Raw genomic sequence first — 17,304 nt, 5'->3', positions numbered from 1 at the left:
TTCTACTGCCCTAAGGTTTAAGTCTTCTGTCTCTCGTACATAGGATTCTAATGCCTGTTAGGTAACAGGATAACTGCTCATGATGGACCATTGGTTGAACTTGGTGAACCAGAGCATAAGAGAGAACAGGGGAGCAGTCAGGGCCTCCCCCAAACCCCCATCTCATGTTGTTGCTTAGTGAACCACATGAGATGTATACCTGCTCTCAGCTCTTAGTTCTTAACTAGGAGTCAGGGAATAAGGTCACACAAGGTTCACTGGCCTGAGTCCCACTCCACTGCCCCCAGCAAACTATCCCGTCCTCATTTGGGACACAAAGGATAGTGCTCCCTAAGGTACCTCGACAGGAGCACAGCCAGTGCTGGTTAGGGCCCTGGAAAAGGCCAAGGTTCCCAAACCCTTTCTTCACCCAAGAGCCATCTAGAGACCCATCATGGGCTTATGTGACCTCAAAGAGCCAAAAGAATAATTGTTGGAAATTTAGGAAAACCCATTTTAGCTTTTCAACTTAGTAAAGCCCAATATTAGGATGGACTACCCCAGTCTTTAAAGACCACTTGTCTGTCACATGCCACAAGGTTCCTAATGGGAAGCCAGGGTCTAAAGTGCTGATTCCTCTGAGTCCCTTTGCTTGGTTATCTCTCCCTTTGATAAGGAAAAGAAATAGGGTGTTGGGGGAGGGGGGCAAGCAACCCAGGACCTGGGGCCTGAGCAGGGGACACCAAAAGCAAGGGTGTAGGGATGAGGGACGAGCAACATGGGTGGTACCAGTTTCTCCAGACCCTGCTCACTACATCTGTCCTACAATCCTGAGGAGAACTTCACTCTAAAGCCTGAAGAGCTGAGTGCCCATGCTGGCTGGGAGTGGCTAACATCGGGACCTCGGCTGCCCTTTGTATCTGGAAAGTGAGAGGTAGGGTTTGAAGACTCTGAGGAACTCTCAAGCTCTGGCAGCTGTGGGCTGGTTAGGGCTAAGAGGGGCTGCCTGCAATCACTGAAGACCTTTGGTCTGGGTACTTCTTCATTCAGCTTCCAGCTGATGTTGACTAAGGTTTTTGTTATTGTTTGCTTGTGTTCTGGTGCCAAAAATGGATGGAACCCAGAACCCCAAGCTTCCTGGCAAGTGTTCTGCCATGGAACCACACCCGCAGTCCTCAACATGTCACATTCTTGTCTCAGGTGTCACTTAGCACCATGGATAGATACTATGATATGAGAATGTGACTCTTAAAGGGAGCCTTTCCTCTCTAAGCAGAGTCAGACTCAACGGAGCCACTGAGCTTGGAGTCTAGCTGGGCTTGTATGTAGGCTGGTCCCTGCTATCCCAGGGACTAGCGAGGCTTTCTAGCTCAGACTCTACCCTGCAGCTGGCCATGTCATGATTGAGCACTCCCAGGACTCTAGGAGACTGAAATGGACCTTCCCTCGTCCCCCACCACACAGCTTAGGTGCCCTCACTAGTGGGGCGCCTTGAACAAAAGAATCTCATTCTTGGATTGGGGATGTAACTCCACTGGTAGAGGGCCTCCTTAGCATGTATGAGGCTCTGGGTTCGACCCCAGAATAGCATGAACTGAATATGGCGGCTCGAGCCTCTGATTCCAGGACTTAGGAGGTGGAGGCAGGAGGATCAAGTTCAAGGTTGCCTCTGGGATACGTGAGATTCTTTTAAGAAAAAAGTTGATTTTCAATCCCATTCCTTTGCAATCACGAAAAGACAGATTGGCAACAGGGCTGAGGGTAGCAGGTTTAAGACAGAGAATGGCTGATCAGGTAAGAGTCCTGCCCAAGCTCACAGAGGGTGAAGAAAACCCAGCTGCCCACACGACACAACGGGCCACCCCTGGGCCTGCCTCACCCCCTCTAGGATTCAACAGTAGACAGCCTAATGGGAAGGGAAATGTCTGCAGACTGCATTCTGAAGAAACCCCAGGTCCTGATCTCCAGGTGGGACTGTACAGAGGCTTCAGGCTAGGAGGGGCCTGAAAGCTGATATCTAGGAGGGCGGGGCTCTAAAACACCAGCAAATAAAAGCCGGGAGAGCCAGCACCAGTTTGGAGACCAGCAGGAGGCACCTGGAGTCTACAGTTCCTGTCGGACTGGTAAACTGCTGGAGCCAGGCTGGTGGAGCTAGGGAGGGAGGGGCGCTGGGCCAGGGCCTTGTAGGCCGAAGTGGCCAGGGTTGGTATGTACCCCAGCCATGAGAGACATCCCAGGGGACAGTGCATAGAAGGATGGCATACACACAAGTGGCTGCTCACTGCCTTCCAGAGTAGCTGAGGCAAGGAAGCAAGCACCCCACACATTCCCACCCAAGGCAGAGAGGATCAACAGTGCCACCCAGGCACACCTCACCAGTCGGAAGACCCAGAAGCCTGGCTTGCGGGGGGAGAGACACAACTGCAAAGACTTCCCTTCCCACCCACTCCTTTTCAGATGCCCATGGCACCACGAGTCTTGCTCTTCTGCCTGCTGGGCCTGGCAGTCACTGAAGGGCATGGCCTGGAGGCAGCCGTCCCAATCCCAGGCTGCCACTTGCACCGTGAGTAACTCTGCTAGGACAGTGGATGGGGGTGGGGGTTGGAGGGTATATGGGGGTTGGAGGGATGGAGGGAGTGGGTAGCTGCAGACAGGAAGCACAGGTGACCAGGCCAGCACAGCCTTCACAGACTGCTTTTTGTCTCCTTCTAGCCTTTAACGTGACAGTGCGAAGTGATCGCCACGGCACCTGCCAGGGCTCCCACGTGGCACAGGCGTGTGTAGGACACTGTGAGTCTAGTGCTTTCCCTTCTCGGTACTCTGTGCTGGTTGCCAGTGGCTATCGACACAACATCACCTCTGTCTCTCAGTGCTGTACCATCAGCAGCCTTAAAAAGGTAAGGGGCCTGACCCCGTGGGGGCATGAGGGTGGGGGCCCAGGGTGGAAAGGAATGGGAACAAACTTGGGTCCTCCCCCCACAGGTGAGGGTGTGGCTGCACTGCGTGGGGAACCAGCGTGGGGAGCTCGAGATCTTCACGGCTAGGGCCTGCCAGTGTGATATGTGCCGTCTCTCCCGCTACTAGGCCCCGAAGGGCTCAGGCCTCCAGTCCTGCCACTGATAGGTCGTGCTTCTCTGAGACCAGCCCTCTTTGGAGTCTGAAGATGGGGCTTCGCCTCTGTTTACCTGGCCTCCTCAGCAGTCTCACTGCTGCTTTCTCCTTCGCCCCTATCCTCAATAAAGCAGGCAGTACTTGAGTTTCGCTCTTTATTAAGTCTGCCCCCTAGCCAGGTGAAGGGAGCAGACCATGATTACTGTGACCCCCCCTCACCCCAGGACAATGTGACTCTCTTCTTGCCTGTGCCCTCACCCCTCCCCCTGCCCAATAAATAAAAAGGGGATAAGGAAGTTCAGGGCAAGGGGGAGGAGAGGAAGATGTCCCTGGACAATGTCTTGTTGAAGGTGAGCTGGGCAGAATAAATAGACTGTGCCCCCATGGTGAGGATGAGGAAGGACCTGGCCAGACCAAGGCAGGCCAAGCCAGGTGCTGAGTGTCCATGGCCCAAGCCAGGAGCAGGGGGAGAAGCCCAGCTGCCGCCTGGAGCCTAGCTGTGTAGGGCAGGGGAGGATCCCCGATGGCAGCTTCCCAGTCGCAGACTTGCCCTGGTCTAGTCTTGCCAGAATCTTGCCACAAGGGCCTGAGAGTTCTGCTGCCAAGACTACCATCTTGCCTTCTGGTCTCCCCTCCATGAAAGCTGTTCCCATGGGGCTGGTAGGGAGTCCTAGAGCCACGCTGGCAAGGCCACGGGGAGGCATGGGCCTCCCTGGGCCCCTGGGCAGAAGGGATGGAGGGGCTGATAGCTCTGGGTCTAGCTTCTCCTGTTCTAGATTTATCTAGCTCTGACCCCCACTGGCAGCCACCTGGGGCGTAGGCCTTGGGACAGGGGCTTCCTTGGCCCCTTGGGTCCCCTGTAGCCGGCGTAACCGCAGTTCCTCCAAGCCTCGCCAAAGTTCCTGCCGCTCCTGGGCCTTCTGCTGCTCCCTGGGGAGAGAGGGTGAGGCAGCTCTTCCTCTTCTGGCAGCTTCACTGCCACCCCACTATAAAGTGATTAGGACTCTGTGGGGAACCCTCGGCTTAGAGAAGAGGAGAGGAGAGGGCAAGCTGGGTCTTGAGCTGTCCTGACTGAGGCGCTGGTACAGGGTCAGAGCAGCCAGTGGGCATGGGTACTGAAAAGAATGGCTGGGGTGTACTCGTACAGGACAGACACAGGATGCGGCTGAGCACCCTGGGAGGGGTCCTCTTCATTCTCCCCACAGCCTAAGGGTCTGATTCCTTCTTATTTCTCTGTCCCTCCCCAGTGGCTAGCCTCCTGCCCGGTACTCACTGCTGTTTTTCTAGCTTGTAGGAGGCTGTAAGCTCATCAAACAGCTTCCCATTCATCTCCATGAAAGTCTTGAGCACGTTGTAGATCAGGGACACGATGGTTCTGACATAGCAAGGAGAGGTGTGAGGAGATTCATGAAACACCACTCTGCTTGCATCCGGTCCCAGAACACTGTCCATCCATGTCCCTGCTTTTACCTCCCTTTGACATCCCAACATTTGCTCAGGGGCTGGACTAGTTGTGGTGTCTGTCTCCAAAGGGTGGGAAAGCTTGGGCACTCACTGATTCCAGTGCTCCTTGGACACTTGGTAGAGGGTCCCAAATACCGCAGGCAGCACAGTGTGGCAGTTGTCCTCAATGAGGCTCAGGATGTACTCATTGTTCCAGAAATACAGAGCCCGCTCTGCAACCTGAGCGGGTGAAGCAGGGAGAGGGCCTAGTCGTGGCTTTTGGGTGTGCAAGGTCTGCTTTTTCTCTTTAGCCTCAAACCCAGAACCCCTAACCTCCACACCCCATCCTGAGGGCTTATCTGACCCACTGGAGAAAGAAGTGGAGGGAGAAAAAACCCTGGCTTTACAGGCAACGTGGGCAGCCCTGCTCCTCCAGAGCCCACTGCGTGTGCACAGCCCCGCAAGGCATTCCGCTTCTAAGGCTCGGCTATCTGCTGAGGGAATGGGGTAAGAACACCCATCTATCTCCACCACCCTGTACTTCAAGGTGTTTTAAAAGTGAAATCCTAGAGCCATCATGAGGAAGAACAAACTTCCACCAGGTTATGACTCCTAGGGATGGGAGTAAGTATAGAATAGCATGGGGAACGAAACCTCCTGGCCAGAAATTGGGGACCAGTGAAGTCTAAAGTCAGCGAGAAAAGAGGAGAGGGGCCCACAACTGCAGCCCACGTTGGGTCCGTTTCCCTGGTTTACAACTATGAGCTCTTGTTCCTCTCAATAGGAAATGTTGGCCCATTTTATATTCAGGGAAACCCACTTAGACTCAGACAAGTGTAAGGCCTCTCAGCCAGTGGAATACATATCTAGGTCTGGCCCTAGGACTCATGACCCTAAGGCCATCATCTCCCTGTTACCAGACCTAGGGCTGAAAGAGAACTGAGGTGAGAAGGGGGTTATGTTAGGGTAGCTGAGAATCCTTGCCAGGCTCCGCCCCTGCCCTGATCCCACCCCACCCCCCTTTTGTCATATACCTGGAAATGGGGGCTGGAGACACAGCGAGCCACCTGCTTGAAGAGCGGCTCCTGGATCTTCACAAACTGGGAGGGCTCAATGACATCGAGAATCTCTTCCATCTCCCCCAGGAACATCACCTGGGGAGAGGGCAGGGCAGCAGCTCGCATTCCCTGCGTACACGCCTGCTCGCCTTCTGGAAGCCGAGCCCTCCCCACTACTGTCGGGGTTGTGAGAACCCTTCATACCTCCTTCTGGGTGCAGGTTTTAGGCCAGTATTTGAGAAGCCCCCGGATAACCTAGAGGGTGGAGAAGAAGTCAGACCTGAAGAGCGAGGGGCCCACCTTCCCTCCAAGGCACTCACATGCTCTGTCAAGGTCGCATCCTTCTCCAGGAACTGCACCACACAGTATGCCAGCTGCGGGGCCAGGGTGGAAAGAAGTAGCCAAGGTCAGGAAGGGCCAGGAGCCAAGAACCAGCTGCCCAGGACAGCGTGCCAGGCATCTATCTGCTCATTACTGCCTTCACACGCTTGTTCACTGAGCACTCACTGCTGCTCTGGACCTACAAGGCACCCGGCTCTGAGTGCTAGAGACTCACAGAGCTGGTGTGTGAGGCCAGCTCTCAGGTAGAGGACACTGAATGAGTAGAGACTCGGGGGTGAGAGAGGATCAGTAAGTGTCAACTTGACTTCCTGGCCCCACAGGCAGCCCTGCGTGTCAGCAAATGCTGCTGCTGCTGCTGCTGCTGTTGCAAGGCCAGGCCTGGGCTCACCTGAGCATGAAAGACAGACAGTGACTTGACAGAGTGCAAGGGGATGAGGACTCGAACCAGGAACTGTTTGTGCTCAGTCTTCAGGGGCAGCGCAAAGCCATTGATGATGCTTTGGAGTGGACAGAAGAGAGGAGCAGAGCTCAGCCAAGCAGGCCCCCAGTCCCTCCCACCAGAAACCCCAGGCCCAGCCAAAGCCCAAGGAGAATTACCTTCCTAAGATCTCTAACAGCTCAGCCACACCATTGAAGTGCTCCAGCTCATAGATGAACCTGCGGGAGAAGAGATAGATCTGGAGGGTGGGAGCTTTGGGACAGGTCCAGCTCCCCGTCACCCTTCCTGCCAACAGTTCTGACTCATCTCACACAGCTGTCCAACTTTCCCCACGGGAGTGCTCCCTTCCTGGTGCCCCAAAACAGCGCCCATTGAGTCCACACCCACATGGAAAGACCCAAAATGTCTTTCTCAGACCAGGCATCTCAGCCACTGTCAGCCCCAGTCTCTCTTCCTGGAGACAGCCCCAGCTCACTTCTTCAGGTCCCTAGCACTCCTTACCTGGTGCCCAGCCAGCCAGCAGGCACCTAGCCTAGGACTTTCAACTTCCACGCAAAGGCAAACACCTCTACCCCCGAGGAGACAGGGCCGAGGAAAGCCATTACAGAGATGAAGTTGAGACTCCGTAGCTAAAGGCTACTCACCTCAAAGTTAATAAGTGGGGGAGTAATGGACTCTGAGCCTCTCTGTTTTATCACTAGAAACAACAGCTAATGTTTCAGAGGCCCCACCTCAGGCCAGGAGCTATGCCAGGGGTTTTGGAGGCTCCACATTAGCACAGGCAGTGTGCCCACTTCAAAGGATGAAGCAAGAGCAGAACCTCAAGGGGTTGCCCAAGTTCACCAAAACACTGGAACCAAACTCAAATATAGAGCCATGGTCTCAACTACAAGGTCACAGGGACTCCCCATGTCCAGTGGATATGGTGTTCGGAACATGCTCAGAAAGGAAGAACAGCCTATAGGTGATTATAGGCCAGACTGGTAAAGATTAGATCAAGCTCCTACATCCCTGCAGGCTGCCTTGGTTCCTCTAAACTACGTAACTATCTTCCTATAGTATTCTCACTTGGCCTCTATTTTCTCATCTGTAAATGGGAATAAATACTTATTCTCTGCAGGTTTCACAGGCTCCCTATAATGAATACTACGTTGCACACCCAGAACTTGATAAACATACACCCCCGGAGGCCCAGCAGGTCCCTTCTTCCCCGCCTCCCTCCCAGATCTCTGCTGGGCAGGCAGGGCAACGCACCGGAGGAAGATGTGGTTGCACTGTTTGCGGATGTAGGCCCGGAGACCCAGGAACTTGCCGTATACCCGATGCAAGATGGTCTTGAGGTACTCACGTTCCCGGGGGTCCTCGCTGTCAAATAGCTCCAGGAGCTGCAGGACCCAGGGTCAGGGTAAGATAAAGCCAGATGTCAAGCTGTTTTCCCCCATCCTATCCCATGTCCCTTAGATAGCCTGTGCCTGCTGTATGGTGCCACCCCGCCTGGGCTCCCCAAGTCACCATCAGGACAAACTTTTGATCCACGTATCTCTTGGCCACAGAGGGCTGGAAATCTGGACTCTCCAAGAACCGCAGGAAAAACTCATATACCAGCTGGGGGTGGGAGACAGAGCAAGGAGTGAGTTTAGCTACAGCCTTTCTACTTCCCTTACCCTGCAGTTCTCGGCCAACAGTCAGGGTCTCCCCTGTCATCCAATCTACTCTGAAAAGCAGCCCCTGCTCCCCAGCCCTTCATACCTGTAGATGTGGCCACGAAGGCTCAAGGTTGGGCTCATCTTCTTCAGGGTCAAATTCAGGGTTCTCGCTGGGTGGCAGGGTCCGGAAGATATTTACTGATATCTGGTAGAGGAAGGGTTGGGGGGAGTTGAAGGATGAGACCACAGAAGCAGACGTTTGGGGAACTCTTAAAGCTCCCTCTATCCCAAGCAGGTAATGAGTTTGTGGCCTTCCTGCTCAGCCTTCTAAGTAACTAGGATTGCCAGTATGCAATCAGGTTACCCACTTATTTTGTTTGTTTTTTGTTTGTGGGGACAGGATTTTATCTGTGTAACAGAGCTCTGGCGATCCTGGAACTCTCTCTGTAGACCAGGCTAGCCTTGAACTCAGATATCCACCTGTTTCCACCTCCAAGTATTGGCATTAAAGGTGTGCGTGCCACCACTGCCTACCATGGCCAAGCACTTTCTAAGTACAGTGAGGACATGGGGATTGAACTTGAGGCCTTACGCTGAGTTTTACCACCAGTCCTCATTCAATTCTCCTGGACTGACCTACTTCCCAGCAAGGAACTCATTCCTCTGGGCCATCTTCATCTAAACACCAAGTTCATACAAGCCCTACGCCAAGGGCTGGAGACCCAAGGGTGGCTTGACACATCCGTACGTGGATGTGATTCAGCGGTGATGGAAAGGTTGTAAGCAGTGAAATCCCCAGGCATTCAGAGCCAAGGCGTTTCTGGCCAGACTGTGAGAGAGAGCTGCACAAAACAGCCCATGCCTTAATCAGACCATGGAAGACAAGTGGCCTGGAGGACAGCTACCCTAGGTTCATCTCACTAAGTATAGGGACAACAGGGAAAGGAGATCCTGAGAGGGTACTGGGAGGCAGCAGTGGGACTCAATAGAAACAGAAGCAAGACCTCTGAGGCCAAACTGAAGGGTGTACGTTAATTCTTCCCACCGGGGTCGAGAGGTAGATTAATAGGGTACCCGAGGCTGGCCAGTGCTTACCATGCGGATGATGTCTGGGTAGACAGGCTCAATGAGGACCCCCCGGGTGCTCCCCACACATTCCACAAGTTCATTGAGGGCTGCACGCTTCACCTCCTTGCCCTTGAGGTCAGCCACACAGTCCAAGAAGTCAAACATCACCCCGCATTGGGCCAGTTTCCGGCTTAGCAACTCATGTAACTCAGAGGCTGGCACATCTGGGGAGAGGGACAGGGAGACTGCCTGGATCAAGCTGTCACTCTGGACAGGGGTGGAACTCCTCATCCCTCGGGATGACTTTCCAGGAAGCCTCAGCTGCCACCATACAAGGTACTGTGGTACAGCAGGCAAACAATTCTAGTCCTATCCTTCACTCCTGGGAAGCTGAGGGTAGGAAAGTGGTCTTCTCTTCTAATCCAGGAGCAGAGACCTCATGATTTTAAAGCAAGATCACAAACCCTGAATATGCAGGCACGGCTCCCAACAGCCACTACCTCCCCTCTGCACATGGATCTGTGAACCAAACGTAGAAAGCGGGCAGGAGTGAAGTTGGGGGTGGGGGGCACGTGGTGATCACAGGGAATCATGCCAAGCACCTACCCAGGACCTAGGCAGCTGGCTGGACTGATAGTAGCCTCCTGAAACCTAGGCTGTGTGCCCCACCCTTGGCCCTTGCCTGCCCCTGGCACCACTTCAAGATGCCCCACCTCCAGAGATGACAGGCCAGTCAGGCCATGCGTCAGCAGAGGCCTGGAGACTGGGGGGTCAGTTCCAGCGGAGTTCCTGGCCTAAGAGAGTATCCAAACTCTACCTGACAGCTGCTTCTCCTTTGGTCCTCCCCCACCTTGCTTCCTTCTGGGCTTAGGTACCCTGGCAACCAACAACAGCTCACCTTTGAGCAGGGGCAGTGGAGTGAGCTCTTGCTGGTTGCTCTGATAGCGGAACTGAGAAGAGCTGTGTGAGCGACGGGGCCGGGCCCTGCGGAGGGACCGGCGGGAGAAGCCATCCACCTTGTCTGGTGGTGGCACTGGAGACAGCCCCGGGGAGGAGGGGCTTGTGGGGGTGCTCGCAGGGGGCAGCTTCGTCTCCATGGCCAGAGGGCAGCACGTCAATCTTTCAGAGCCCAAGGGGCTCCTTGTGGGTCTGGAGTAAGCTGAATGAGACCACACACACTAACTGGGACCCATCCTGTCCAGCGTGTTGGGGGGTGGGGGTGAAGACCACAGTCCTGACCCCCCCAGGGCCTCTGGCAACTGCCCAGTCCTGGGGGGGCAGGCAAAGTAGAAAGGCAATGGCTCAGGTCTTTCCTGGAGGTCCAGAAGAGTCCAGTCTGGGTTCCCACGCTGGCTCTTCTGAAAAGTCAGGTTAGAAAGGTCAGCAGGAGAGACACAGAGAGCAAGCAGGTCGGTTCTTTCCAAAGACAGCCCGCGCGTGCTGCAGTTACTCCTTCACTTCTTTTCCCTCCTTCCCTTGCTAGACCCCAAAACAAGGGTGCAATCATGGCCCTCCCTTCTTCCAGACCCAAGCTCTAGAGTAGCCCCTCCCCAAATACGGCCTATGGCTTCTACTCCGGATAGGGACTCTGTTTAGCATCTCCAGCTCCTTACAGCAGTGTGACTCTCCAGCTCCACTAATGTCTCCCGTCCCGGTGCATTCACCCAAAAAATATGGGTCCTGCTCTCGTGCGCCCGCTTTTAGCACCTCTAGCATCCCTCCCCATATCCCGCTCCTTCCTGCTCTCCAAACCTCAATGTGGTATTGGGGTACACACTCACTCCTCAGAAATCCAGACTTTGGTCGCCGACCCTAGAGGTTGCCTTGATGGAGGAGACGACGGTTCAAGGGTCCTTAGCGGTGGTTCCGCCGCTCGGGGCGCTGGGGCTGGGCGGCGGCGCTCCTGGGTTCGCTCCCAGGCTCTGGGGGTGCTGGAGCATGCCCCCAGCTCAGCCCCAAAAGGGGTCGGGCGCTCGATGGGCTCTGGGCTGGGCCCTGGCAGCACGCGACCCTCGGCAGAAATCTCTGGACTCAGATCCGCGCGGTGCAGCGCAGCGGGAGCCCCGGCTCGCTGCGCACCGGCACCCGCCGCCCAGCTGCTCAGGATGACATCAAGTCACCTCCCCCCTCCCGGCCCTCACCTCCCTCCACTAGGGGGGGCTGCGTCAGGGAAGACTCAGGGCCGCTGGGAAATGTAGTCCCCACTCTGCTTAAAGAAAGCGACAGAACCTTACGGGTAACCTCAGAGCAAGGGGGAGAAACACCGCAAGACAAAGCTGAGGATTTTAAAACCTGCAAGCAAAGTGGGACAGACCCAGCTCAGAACTGGACTCCAGAATTCTGGAAGGAACACTGTGTAGGGAAAAAAGAGGACTCTGGTGTTGGAATCTGCTAATGCCAGGACTGCAGCAGGACAGAGGCCTAGAATGATGTACCAGGCCCAAAATTTGGTCTGAGCCACTGTGCCTCAGCCTATTCCCACAAGAGCCTCATACTCAGCCCAGAATGAAGCTGGACACTTACAAAAACCCCTTGAATCCGGCATTGGAGGGGTTAATAGTCTGCTTTGCGTTAGCGCCTGCTGGGAGGGGTGTGGCTCACTAGAGGCTCCTGGGAAATGCAGTCCATTCTCCCGGCCTGCAGTGCCCCTCCTGTCACTTACTGTCTGTGGTGACATCATGGTCTGTAGTTTAAAGGGACATCCCTGTGATGCCAAAGCAAGGAGGGCAAAAGGCGCTTGCCCCTGGAGCTGCCCCCATCCTAAGGCACAGAACCTCCCGCTTCCTCTGGCCCCAAGATGTGCCCTGGAGAGTGGGGAGTTCTTGATCAAAACCCCATTGCTGGGTATGAAAGTCTCAGCTGTATTCCAAGAGTTTGGCATTCTGGCCAAAAGTTCCCAACCTGCAGTCCTGAACTCCAACACTCTATTCCCTACAGTAACTGTGAGATCTTTACCCCGAAGTTTTACCTGGGTGACAAACTAGTCCGTGCTGAGCATGGAGAGAGAGAGAGAGAGAGAGAGAGAGAGAGAGAGAGAGAGAGAGAGAGAGAGAGAGAGAGAGAGAGAGAGAGAGAGAGGTTGGGGAGAGGGGTGAGCTTGAGGGGGGGATTGGGGTGCAACTCACCCATTTATGGACCCTGGTGATCACTTGTAGAGCAACAAACGCAAGGCCTGTATTGAGGACACCGTTCAGTCGGCCTAGAATCTAGCACCTCAGTCATGGATACCCAGAGACAGTTCTCCCTTTGCTCAGAAATGGCAGATCCTGACTTCCTGTTTTGGTCTGCTCTTCATCTGCCAGACAGAACAGAAACCTCTAAACTACTACTTGACCCACCTCCAAGGCTCAGACATGGCTTCCCTCTCCTTACTCCCTACGAGTAAGCTGGGGAAGCCAGACCCACAGAGCCTCTTACCACCAGACCAGGACCCAGGACTAAGACAGGAGGAATGCCTTGCCTATGACAATATCGTGCCCTCCAGACTCTCTGGGCTGCAGTTTTCAGGTCGGGCTGTCTGAAGACAACTGGCCGTGCCTGGCAGGGGCCTAGATGATGCAGGAAATAAAACTAGTGGAAGAAGTGGCTTTGGGATTCTTCACTTTTGATGCTGAGGATGACAGGTGACGCCTCACACAGGCTGAGCAAAAGCTCTACTACTGAGCTACATCCCTTGCCTCAGAAGTAGAATTTAAATTAACTTTCAACAGACATTGAAAGATAAAGGGGTCAGGCTAAAACGTCTTTTCTTACTATTTTTAAACTTGAGGGAGGGGTTGGTTTTGTTTGTTTGTTTGTTTGTTTTTTCCTTTTTTCTTTTTTTTCGGAGCTGGGGACCGAACCCAGGGCCTTGTGCTTGCTAGGCAAGCGCTCTACCACTGAGCTAAATCCCCAATCCTTGTTTGTTTTTTTAAGACAGGGTTTCTCTATGAAGCCCTGACTGTCCTGGAACTTTCTCTGTAGACCAGCCTGACCCCCGAACTCAGAAGTCCACCTGCCTTTGCCTCCCAAGTGCTGGGAATAAAGGTGTGTGGCACAATGCCCACTTCTTTGTAAACTCCTGTTCTTAGCAAAGTTTCATTATATTTATTTATATCTCTCTGTACGCCTGCGATCCTATGTCATCCTCGCTCTCCTGGGACTCACTGCTTGAAATTTGTGAGGGAATCCTCCTAATTTTGGCCATTCTTTACAATTTTGAGATAAATGGTGGAGATTGGACCTCATTATTGAGAACAGGCTGGTCTCAAACTCACTGAGATCTGATTTGTTTCTGTCCCCAGTGCAGGGATTAAAGGTCTAATGTGCCACAACCATGTCCTGTATACATACTTAAATAATTTGTATTTTTTTGAGCCAGGGTTTCTTTATGTAGCCCTGGCTTTTCCTGGAAGTCCCTATGTAGGCCAGGCCAGCCTGGAGTCCACAGAACCTTTCTCTGATTACCAAGTGCTGAGATTAAAGGTGCAGGACAGCCAGTTTGGTAGCCCAGGCTTACCTAAAGCTCACAATGTAGCCCAGGCTGGTTGATTGACAGCCAATCCTCTGCTTCGCTTTCTCAGTTGCTGGGCTTGCAGATGTGAGCTACTACATTACATTATTAGTAGTAATTAATTTTTTTACCTTATTTATTTATAATTAATGTTTGTTTGTTTGTTTATAAATGGTCTCGGGTAGCCCAGACAGGCCTTAGCCTTTTTACGTTGCAGAAGGTAACTTTTAATTGATCCTTCTGCCTCCACTTCCCATGATTACAAATTAGCCATCACCAAGCCCAAATTATGCCAGGGGTCAAACCCAGGGCTTCACATGCTCAGCAAGTGCTTTACCAACTGAGCCACATCCCTAGCCCTAATCTTGTCCAATGGTTACTATTATTGATTAAGTACACAACTGATGAATACAGGACTACCCAAGCCTGCCAAGGACAGATAGATCTCTCGATTCAGTCCATAAACATTTTCAAAATGGCTACTGCCGTCAATCTATCTCTTTGAATGGGGCCTCACAAAGTTTCTCACTTCTCTCGGAGGCTCTCTAAAGGCCCTACTACATACTGAGCTGCCATGATGCCATTGTAACAGAAAGGTGGAAGATGTGACCATAAAGAAGGCAAATCAAACAAACAAACAAAAAACCCCAAACAGCAATAAATAACTAACAAACAAACGAATGAATGAATGAATGAATGAATGAATGAATGAAAATAAAATAAAAATAGAATCTTGGACTGGAGAGATGGCTCAGTGGTTAAGAGCACTGACTACTCTTCCAGAGGTCCTGAGTTCAATTCCCAGCACCCACATGCTGGCTCACAACCATCTGTACAGCTACAGTGTATTTATATATAATAAATAAATCTTTTTTTTTTTTTTTTTTTGGGGGTTCTTTTTTTTTTCGGAAAACAAAAGTAGAATCTCCTGTTGGGCCTGAGGTGGCATGCCTGAAGCTCCACCACACCATGAGATAAATGACAGCAGAGAATTAGGAGTTCAAAGCCAGACTTGACTACAGTTTTTGAGCAGCCCAAACTGTCAGACCTGGTCTTGAAGCTCATAGATGAATAATTTGCATTTGGTTTTGGACCCCTGGACAAAAGACTGGTTGATATAATATATATGATTTACTTATTTATTATATATGTGAATACATTGTCACTCTCTTCAGACACACCAGAAGAAGGCATCAGATCCCATTACAGATGGTTGTGAGCCACCACGTGGATGCTGGGAATTGAACTCAGGACCTCTGGAAGAACAGTCTGTACTCTTAACTGCTGAGCCTCTCTCCAGCCCTGAGGTGCATATTTTACATACCAAAGCAGACCTGGCCTCCAGGTTCTCCCAGCAGCCCTCAGTTCCTTTCTGGCAGATGCCACTCAACATCCAGCTCAGAGGCTGGGCTGCCCTTCCCCAGAGGTTCTTGCTTATAAAATCCAGGCATTTTAGTCTCCCTCTTTCTCTCTCTGCTCTCTTCCCCCTCCCACTTTCCCAGCACCATGGTGACTCCCCTGGCCTCAATTCTTGGGGCCAGTGAACTCACCTGAGTGTAGCTTCCCAATAAATCTGCCTTTAATATAATCTAATCTGGCTTGAATCGGTTCATTTCACAGATGGTAAGGAAATAACCTACCACTTACCAAGAGCTGAGAAGAAGCCAGGTCTCTGCCCCAAGCCAGGATTTTTGCTTATGCCTGCTTCTACATAGTTTGTCTGTCTGACTGTCTGCTGTTTGTTTTTAAGAAAGGGTGTGGTGGGTGTCCTGGGTGGGAGGCAGAGGCAGGTGAGTTGAGGCCAGCCTGGTCTACAAAGTGAGTTCCAGAAAAGCCAGGGCTGTCACACACAGAGAGAAACCCTGTCTTGAAAAACTAGAAAGACAGAGAGAGAGAGAGAGAGAGAGAGAGAGAGAGAGAGAGAGAGAGAGGTGAGGAAGGAGGAGAAAGAAAGGAAGGAAGAAGGAAAGGAGGAAAGGAAGAAAGAAAGAAGAAAGAAAGAAGAGAAAGAGAAAGAGAGAGAGAGAGGGTAAGGAAGAAAGAAAAGAAGAAAGGAAGGAATGAGGGAAGCAAGAAAGAAAAAGAGGGGAAGGAAGGGAGATCATCCCTAGCCCACCCAGGAAGTAGCTATGTAGTGGAGAATGACCTTCTAAGTTTCTGTTCTCTTTCCCTCATCTCCCAAACTCTGGGGTTACGGGGGTGCACCACACAGTTGATGCGGTGGTGGGGATTAGACCCAGGGAGGGCTTCATGCTAGGCAAGTCCTGTGCCAGCTGAGCTACACCTGCAGCCCCCATCTCCCAGGGCCCCTGAGACTCCTCTGAGCTGGCCTTTGGTGTTATACCGAGTCAACTCTCCATCAAAGCTAAACTAGAGCTGCAGTTACTCTGGGTGTCCGTGGAGAAAAGTTCAGCAGCCAACTCTGTAGGACAGTGGAGGGAAGACTCATTCTGTAAATGATAGGAGATTAAATATTTTAGGCTTTATAGGCTTCTGTCTTGATTCCTGAGCCCTGTCACTGTATCAGGACAGCGGCCCTAGACTACATTTAACAGTGTATGGGCACTGAAGTGAATTTTGAGAGACTTTTTTCATGTCAAAAACTGTTATTTGTTGGGAGTTGGGAGAGACGGCTCAGTGGTTAAGAGCACTGTCTGTTCTTCCAGAGATCCTGAGTTCAATTCCCAGCAACCACATGGTGGCTCACAACCATCTGTAATGGGATCCGATGCCCTCTTCTGGTGTGTCTGAAGACAGCTACAGTGTTCTCGTATAAGTAAAAAATAAACCAGAATACAAACAAACAAACAAACAAAAACCCAAACCTGTTGTTATTCTTCTTTTCCTATGTCCCCAACCATTTAAGATCAGAAAAGTCCAAGAGGCAGGAGCATCACCACAAGTTCAAGGCCAGCCTCCTTTGTATGGTGGAGTTCCACATCAGCTAGGAGGACACTAGCCTCAAAACAACAAAACAAAAGCTTAGAAGCCATCTTTAGCTGCCAGGCTGTAGGAAACAGGAGATCCCAGTTTGTGGGAAGTTGAATTATTGATTTTAGGATTAGAGATATAAAAGCCATTATTTCAGAGAGGGCCCCAACAGACCGCAGAAGGGACCTAAATCTCCTGCTGTGCACTCTTTAGATAGGAATGGAAGAGGGGGGAAGAGAAGGCCTTCCTGGTGATGGGCTAGACAACCTTCACAATCCTATGTCCTAGCTCTTAAGTTGGGAACAATAGCAAACTGAGTGAAAACGAGGACAGGGTTGCTCCTAAGTATGGCTGAGGAGAAGACCGGCGTCCCTGTGGATGTGAGGACGAGTACAGCCAGAGCAGGGGGAGAGAGAGAGAGAGAGAGAGAGAGAGAGAGAGAGAGAGAGAGAGAGAGAGAGGGCTGGAGAGGCTTAGGTGACAGGGTATGTCAGCCAGGATGGCTCTGTACCATGTACTTATGAGTAGGGACTGAGGGAGCCCAAGAGGGTAGCATAGACCTTGACAGATAGACATTAGGCACAAAAGACTTGATGAAAGAGACATAAGCCTTTGCCAGAAATAAGGAGAATGGCTCCTCTTAGCAAGTAGGAACTATCCCCCCACTAACACAGGACAGGTTTCTCTGTGTAACCTTGCTGTTCTGAAATTCGCTCTGTAGACTATAGGCTAGTCTGGAACTCACTGGCCTGGTGTATGTCCCCAAGGGAATCCTGGTTTTGATCTAAATGCCAG

General features: G+C 52.1%; 2 protein-coding genes across 2 annotated transcripts; one reads left to right on the top strand and one right to left on the bottom strand.

The window, feature by feature from the left end:
• Positions 1 to 2,276: 2,276 nt before the first annotated feature.
• Gpha2 (glycoprotein hormone subunit alpha 2) lies at positions 2,277 to 3,235 on the top strand. Its single transcript, XM_032891076.1, has 3 exons — positions 2,277 to 2,542; positions 2,692 to 2,876; positions 2,962 to 3,235. Exons 1-3 carry the CDS (start codon positions 2,437 to 2,439, stop codon positions 3,061 to 3,063), a joined length of 393 nt encoding a protein of 130 aa, XP_032746967.1. The 5' UTR covers positions 2,277 to 2,436; the 3' UTR covers positions 3,064 to 3,235.
• On the bottom strand, positions 3,232 to 11,223 carry Ppp2r5b (protein phosphatase 2 regulatory subunit B'beta). The gene is made up of 14 exons (XM_032891075.1): positions 10,868 to 11,223; positions 9,985 to 10,444; positions 9,114 to 9,310; positions 8,122 to 8,223; positions 7,885 to 7,977; positions 7,627 to 7,757; positions 6,531 to 6,590; positions 6,322 to 6,430; positions 5,912 to 5,965; positions 5,796 to 5,846; positions 5,568 to 5,687; positions 4,646 to 4,773; positions 4,364 to 4,465; positions 3,232 to 4,020 (listed from the first exon to the last, which is right to left on the bottom strand). Exons 2-14 carry the CDS (start codon positions 10,181 to 10,183, stop codon positions 3,873 to 3,875), a joined length of 1,494 nt encoding a protein of 497 aa, XP_032746966.1. The 5' UTR covers positions 10,184 to 10,444; positions 10,868 to 11,223; the 3' UTR covers positions 3,232 to 3,872.
• Positions 11,224 to 17,304: the final 6,081 nt, after the last annotated feature.

Source organism: Rattus rattus, chromosome 2 (assembly GCF_011064425.1).
Source record: "Rattus rattus isolate New Zealand chromosome 2, Rrattus_CSIRO_v1, whole genome shotgun sequence".
Lineage (NCBI taxonomy): Eukaryota > Metazoa > Chordata > Mammalia > Rodentia > Muridae > Rattus > Rattus rattus.
The sequence above is the reverse complement of the archived record's forward strand: the minus strand, read 5'-3'. Positions and strand labels throughout refer to the sequence as shown.

What these genes read in the sequence shown, in the direction of transcription:
- Gpha2 (XM_032891076.1), top strand. Translation starts at nt 2,437, where the DNA reads ATGCCCATGGCACCACGAGTCTTGCTCTTCTGCCTGCTGGGCCTGGCA. An exon ending in CCCAGGCTGCCACTTGCACC is followed by an intron (nt 2,543 to 2,691) that starts GTGAGTAACTCT and finishes GTCTCCTTCTAG; the next exon opens with CCTTTAACGTGACAGTGCGA. An exon ending in CCATCAGCAGCCTTAAAAAG is followed by an intron (nt 2,877 to 2,961) that starts GTAAGGGGCCTG and finishes CTCCCCCCACAG; the next exon opens with GTGAGGGTGTGGCTGCACTG.
- Ppp2r5b (XM_032891075.1), bottom strand. Translation starts at nt 10,183, where the DNA reads ATGGAGACGAAGCTGCCCCCTGCGAGCACCCCCACAAGCCCCTCCTCC. An exon ending in TCCACTGCCCCTGCTCAAAG is followed by an intron (nt 9,311 to 9,984) that starts GTGAGCTGTTGT and finishes CCCTCTCCCCAG; the next exon opens with ATGTGCCAGCCTCTGAGTTA. An exon ending in ATGCGACCTTGACAGAGCAT is followed by an intron (nt 5,847 to 5,911) that starts GTGAGTGCCTTG and finishes TCCACCCTCTAG; the next exon opens with GTTATCCGGGGGCTTCTCAA.